Raw genomic sequence first — 7,120 nt, 5'->3', positions numbered from 1 at the left:
AGAATACAATTTAGTTAAAATTAACATAACTTGAACTAGTCTAATTTGTAGTTTTATATTAACAACTATATGGAGTCTCTAACTGAGGCCAAACATAATATCAGTTTGTTAAATATAATCAAAACTATCATAACATTAATTAGAAAATGTTTAGAATGAATGTGTTTATATTGAAAATGCTCAGGTATATTCTATAAGTGTTTTATTCTTAAAATCTGCGCTTTGATCTAAAAGGATGCAGAAGTTCTGAACCACTTTGTGTACCAGGTTTCATGTCAATTTAAAATGATTGCACTGATCTGTATTTGTATTTTTACACGACAGGGAAATAAAATAGGCTTAAGACAGGTTAACTTTTGGTTGAACTCTGGTGAAAAGACTAGAGGTTTTGTTTCAACCAGGAATTAGGAGTAACATCACATTTCAAACTGGCATGAGAAGAGCTTGCTCTAAATGACCCTATAGGTCTCCCTTGTCTAGATAGAGAAGCACCGTAGCCCTGAAATGAAACAGGTCTCAGAAGGTAATAAAATTGCCCAAACTGAGTAATTTGAAACTGGGTTTATCCATACAAGGAGAACAACACGTCTAAATCGCATAATTGCATAAATTAAAACAAAGGAAACACCTTTTTGAATAAAAGTAAGGGCCCCAGAGGAACAAGTCAGATTTGCTTTTGCAAAAACACATGAGCACTCAAAGGGAAGGAAATCAGGGTTAGGGCCCGCACCTTGGCTCAAGACCAGGGGCCCACACCCTCCTAAATCTGGCCCTGTTCATCACATTTCTGGATGTTCTGTGTTTTAATAAAAGTTAAGCTGGAAGAAGATTTTTTACAGGGCCACATCACCATGTGGCCCTGCTAACATGCAACCTACAACATATGTGTGTGGTGAGTTTAAAAAAAGAGGCTGCTATGTTTGAGCACAACAGAATCAATTTTTCCTCTGGTTTTTGGCTGAACTCTTCTCTGTGGAGGTCGGCCGTCTCTCCATAAGGAGTTCTGGTGCTGCTCACAATGCATCATTCACCATGTCAGCCATGGTTGCCTTCTTCTGCTCCCTGAGAAGAGTAATAAGATGTTGAAGCATATATGTTAGACCAAAAACACAAGTATACAAATGTGGACAAGTTATACACCCACAAAGAACTATTTAAATGAACACAGTCATATTTACTTTAAATGCACACAAACATGGTTATCATTAACAAACATTTACACAATAACTGTAAATATAAAGCCATAAACCTCAATAATAACTTACTTTGTAAGTATTAGACATGCAGTCATTAAAAATGCCAGCCTAGTTTTCTTCAAGTTTCTTCTTCATTTTAATGTTCAGTACAACTATTTTCCATTTCTTTATGACTGTAAGCAGCCAACCATAAAATATAATATAAACCAGACAGATATACTCACACACTGCTCACCTTAACGGTGTCAGTGGCTGGACAGCAGCAGTGTTGAATGTGCATCTGTGGATGTCAGCGTGCCAGACGGATGGCCTCCCACGCAGTTCTCCAGGGTCATTCTCAGCTCAACAAAAACAGCAACTCATTCTTCAATAGAGTTCCCTCTGAATATTGCAGTTTCCTTATGACAGACAGAAGAGCCTGAACCTCATCATCGTCTACCACTGGAGGATTCCCAAAGCTTAAACCAGAAACTAACTTAAGTGGCTGCTTCGTCCAAACTATGAAAAACCCAGCGGTGAACCTCTGAATCCATGAGAGCCACTAACTGAAACAGACATTCTGTCTGAGCGTCCACACAAAAAATAATCAAGTCAGGTGTTATAGCATTATTTTCTAATAAAGTTAATAAACTCACTGATAAACTGCAAGCCATCTTTGTTGCAGCAAAGTAAACTGTGATGCTAACGAACCAAAAGGCAGAAGCTAAAGCCTGACAACAACGCCCCTCATTTGCATTTAAAGATTCCTTGCAAAAGGAAAAGTAAAAAGATGACATTTCTTGATGAAAATGCCTGGTTACGGAAAATGCACAAGAATATGTATACATTTCTTGACAAAAACGCATAAGTAAGGAAAAGGAAAAACAAGAAACATACATTTCTGCAATAATTTTTAATTATAACGCAGAAATGGTGTAATGGTGCTTCTATGGTGCTCCATAAAAAATGTCAGTGAAATTATGCTTTTTTATGACAGGTTAAAGAAACCAAATTATTGCTCTTAATTTTTTACTGTGTAACTTTACAAATGGCACCCCACTGTGAGTCAACCATGTTTACAGGCAGCATTTTGTCTTCTACACACTGCATGACTTCTTTAAATCTTTGGCTAAGTCCACCTTTTCTTATTTAAGTGGTGGGGGACCCGATGCTGCATTTTAGTCACAGCTCTCTACTTCACAGTATCTAGCAGGACTTGCTACTGAACTGCTAGTAGACATGATTCATCAGATTTGATGTAGTATTTTACAGCTAGATAGCTTGATAGGCTGGAAGACTATTACCATACTCCCAGTGCAAAACAAAAGAAATTCTACGCAGTTAATTGTTTCATACTACAGGGTTGATAGTAAAAGAAAGATTAAAAAAGTTTACAATAAATATGGTTTCATATTAGTTGACATATGAAAACAATGTAAATATGGTAAGAATTGTTTATTTATGAAAAATAACTTTCTGTGTCACTTTTTTCAAGGAAATTGCAAACTGCATATCTAGTAGGTTTATTGTTGGATTGCTTGGTAGTAGCTTCATCCTCCACTAAGGTATTCCACGGTTTCAGCAGCAAAATTAAAATTATTATTATTTATTATTATTATTGCACACCAGCGATGGCTACTTCCTTGTTGAAGGAAGCTATACCCATTGCAAAGCCAGTTACTTCCACTTCTACATATTTTTAAATTAACACATTAATATAAATTAAAATAAATATGCCCTTTAGCTACCTGGGAAATTGGAAGCTCAATCGGAAGCAAACTTCAGCTTTGTATTATGATTCAAATAGTAAACTCATCCCTCTTGTCAGGTGTTCTTCCCCAGTCATCATTATTTAGTGTATGTAAACCTTTGGTTTCAACTGTGGTTATGCTTGTCATAAACATCCATTTTCTTACAACCTTGTCCCTCAGTGGGGTCGGGAGGGTTGCTGGTGCCTCTCCAGCTAACATTCCGGGCGAGAGGCGGGGTCACCACAGGGCAACACAGAGACACACAGGACACACAACCATGCACACACACACACTCACACCTAGGGGCAATTTGGAGAAGCCAATTAACCTGACAGTCATGTTTTTGGACTGTGGGAGGAAACCGGAGTACCTGGAGAAAACCCACCATGCACAGGGAGAACATGGAGACTCCATGCAGAAAGACCGGGAATCAAACCCAGAACCTTCTTGCTGCAAGGCAACAGCTCTACCAACTGTGCCACTGTGCAGCCCTTGTCATAAACAATTTATCAAAATAGAAAAGAAGAATATTCTAAGCGTGACCAGATATTCCAAAACAACTACAATAATTATCTATTTCTTACATTTTTTCATCGATGCTTTTAAATAAGTCTATAGTAAGAAGCTCAGGATAACTTGTCAATCAGAAAAATAAAATAAAGAATAGAGCCACTGTTACATGCTTGGTACTAAAGCATAATTAAGGTACAATGAAAGGTCATTGCTTAACCAAAATTATCTTCTTAACAAGAATTTTAAAAACATTCGGTAACACGAATGTGATTTTGTAAATAATGACACTTTAATGCAAAGTTGGCACTTTCAATGGACTTTTACTAAAAGTGTCAATATTTACTGAATTACACTTCATGACAACAGTCAGACATTCATAAAGACTCCTTCATGTTCATGACATTGTCATGTCAGTTTTATGCACATTAAGCATTACTGAACATTCTGTTTTTCACTGTCAAGTTGCATAATGATGATAATTGATACAAGGCAGAAAACATTTTTTTGCGAACTGTCAAGGCAACTATTTTAAAACTTACAGTCTGGAGCTGAATCCTCAGTTGGTTGTTGGTAAATTTTAGGGATCTGGCAATGGCTTGAAGATAATATATCAGCATACTGAAACACAAATGGTAAAAATACAAATGTGTTTTAGAAAAAAGAATGTTGCAGTAAGCGATGTATATATTTTTATATCTAAAGAAACACACGCACGCACCCAGAAATGAAGGCTTTCTCTGGTAAGAAAAAACATGCATGCATGTGTGTGTGTGTCATATATGAGACATGATTTTATTATCACATGTAGACTGTTTATTGTCATGTTAGTGTGTGAGGCATCTTACAATAGCAGTAGCACTGCTGGCAGCACCACAACAGGGCTGGTGACATAACTCATCACTTTACTGAACCAAAGTGGGAAGTCTGATGCCACTGTATCTGAGATGATGTCATAAATCTTCTCCTGGCCACTGAAACACACATTTCAGCACTTTTACCCAAATTAGCTCTTTCAGAGGAATTATAAAACATGCAAGACTAACAGATGTTAAGTCAATTATATCTTTTACAACTTTCCATCCATCCATTCATTTTCTGTCGCTTATCCAGGGTCGGGTCGAACCCCAAGGCGTTCCCAGGCCAGCTGAGAGACATAGTCCCTCCAGTGTGTCCTCGGTCTTCCCCGAGGCCTCCTCCCGGTGGGACATGCCTGGAACACCTCAGCAGGGAGGCGTCCAGGAGGCATCCTGACTAGATGCCCGAGCCTCAACTGGCTCCTCTCGACGTGGAGGAGCAGCGGCTCTACTCTGAGTCCCTCCCGGATGACCGAGCTTCTCTCTCTAAGGGAGAGCCCAGCCACCCTGTGGAGGAAACCCATTTCRGCCGCTTGTAYCCGTGATCTCGTTCTTTCGGTCATGACCCAAAGCTCATGACCATAGATGAGGGTGGGAACGTARATCGACCGRTAAATCGAGAGCTTCGCTTTTTGACTCAGCTCTCTCTTCACCACGACGGACCGGTACAGCGCCCGCTTCACGGCAGACGCTGCCCCAATCCGCCTGTCGATCTCCCGCTCCCTTCTTCCCTCATTTGTGAACAAGATCCCCAGATACTTAAACTCCTCCACTTGAGGCAGGACGACCCCCCTGACCCGGAGAAGGCACTCTACCCTTTTCCGGCTCAAGACCATGGCCTCGGATTTGGAGGCACTGAGCCTCATCCCGGCCGCGAACCGCTCCAGTGAGAGCTGCTGATCACGTTCTGATGAAGCTAACAGGACCACATCATCCGCAAAAATCAGAGATGTGATCCTAAGGCCACCAAAACGGATCCCCTCAACACCTCGGCTGCACCTAGAAATTCTGTCCATGAAAGTAATGAACAGAATCAGTGACAAAGGGCAGCCTTGGYGGAGTCCAACTCTCACCGGAAACGAGCCCAACTTACTGCCGGCAATGCGGACCAGACTCTGACACCGGTCATACAGGGACCTGACAGCCCGTATCAAAGGGCCCGGTACCCCATACTCCCGGAGTACCCCCCACAGGGCACCCCGAGGGACACGGTCGAACGCCTTCTCCAAGTCCACAAAACACATGTAGACTGGTTGGGCGAACTCCCATGCACCCTCCAGGACCCTGCTGAGGGTGTAGAGCTGGTCCAGTGTTCCACGACCAGGACGAAAACCACACTGCTCTTCCTGAATCCGAGGTTTGACTATCCGACGGACCCTCCTCTCCAGGACCCCTGAATAGACCTTACCAGGGAGGCTTAAGAGTGTGACCCCTCTGTAATTGGAGCCCACCCTCCGGTCCCCCTTTTTATACAGGGGGACCACCACCCCAGTCTGCCAATCCAGGGGAACTGCCCCCGATGTCCATGCGATATTGCAGAGTCGCGTGACCCAACACAACCCTGCAACATCCAGAGCCTTAAGGATCTCCGGGCGGATCTCATCCACCCCCGGGGCCCTGCCACCGAGGAGCTTTTTGACCACCTCGGCGACCTCGTCCCCAGAGATTGGAGAGCCCAACCCAGAGTCCCCAGGCTCAGCTTCCTCAACAGAAGGCATGTTGGTGGGATTGAGGAGGTCTTCGAAGTATTCCGCCCACCGGCCCACAACATCCAGAGTTGAGGTCAGCAGCGCACCATCCCCACTATAAACAGTGTTGGTGCTGCACATGCTTCCCCCTCCTGAGATGCCGGATGGTGGACCAGAATTGCCTCAAAGCCATACGGAAGTCTTTCTCCATGGCCTCTCCAAACTCCTCCCACACCCGAGTTTTTGCCTCAGCGACAACCCGAGCCGCATGCCGCTTTGCCTGCCAGTACCCATCAGCTGCATCTGGAGTCTCACAGGCCAAAAAGGCCTGATAAGACTCCTTCTTCAGCTTGACAGCATCCCTCACCGAAGCTGTCCACCAACGGGTTTGAGCATTGCCGCCGCGACAGGCACAAACAACCTTGAGTCCACTCAGACTCAATGTCCCCCACCTCCCCAGGAACGTGTTCGAAGTTCTGCCGGAGATGGAAGTGAAAGCTCCGTCTCACAGGGGACTCCGCCAGACGTTCCCAGCAKAMCCTCACTAYAYGTTTGGGCCTGCCAGGTCTGACCGGCTTCCTCCCCCACCACCGGAGCCAACTCACCACCAGGTAGTGGTCAGTGGACAGCTCCGCACCTCTCTTCACCCGAGTGTCCAAGACATACGGCCGCAGATCAGATGAAACGATGACAAAAGTCGATCATCGAACTGCGACCTAGGGTGTCCTGGTGCCAAGTGCACATATGGACACCCTTATGCTTGAACATGGTGTTCGTGATGGACAATCCGTGACGAGCACAGAAGTCCAACAACAGAACACCAGTCGACCTTACCAGTTCTCTCGAGTTCAGATCGTGGAGGCCATTCCTCCCAACCACGCCCCTCCAGGTCTCACTGTCATTGCCCACGTGAGCGTTGAAGTCCCCTAGTAGAGCAAGGGAGTCCCCAGGAGGGGCACTCTCCAGTACCCCCTCTAAAGACTCCAAGAAGGGTGGGTAATCTGAACTGTCATTCGGCCCGTAAACACAAACAGGACCCGTCCCCCCACCCGTAGGCGGAGGGAGGCTACCCTCTTGTTCACCGGGGTGAACCCTAATGTACAGGCGCCAAGATGGGGGACAACAAGTATGCCCACTCC

General features: G+C 44.4%; 1 protein-coding gene across 10 annotated transcripts in view; it reads right to left on the bottom strand.

The window, feature by feature from the left end:
• The window catches only part of tmc3 (transmembrane channel like 3), a 120,931-nt gene that overhangs the window by 23,786 nt on the left and 90,025 nt on the right, over positions 1-7,120 (bottom strand). For all 10 annotated transcript variants that reach the window (XM_008405084.2, XM_017304092.1, XM_008405082.2 and 7 more), the window contains 2 exons: positions 4,285-4,410; positions 3,979-4,057 (listed from right to left, as the gene is read on the bottom strand). In XM_008405084.2, coding sequence (XP_008403306.1) covers positions 3,979-4,057; positions 4,285-4,410 — 205 coding nt within the window. The remainder of the gene's footprint in view (positions 1-3,978; positions 4,058-4,284; positions 4,411-7,120) is intronic.

Source organism: Poecilia reticulata, linkage group LG3 (genome assembly GCF_000633615.1).
Source record: "Poecilia reticulata strain Guanapo linkage group LG3, Guppy_female_1.0+MT, whole genome shotgun sequence".
Lineage (NCBI taxonomy): Eukaryota > Metazoa > Chordata > Actinopteri > Cyprinodontiformes > Poeciliidae > Poecilia > Poecilia reticulata.
This window is presented reverse-complemented; position numbering and strand designations above follow the sequence as displayed.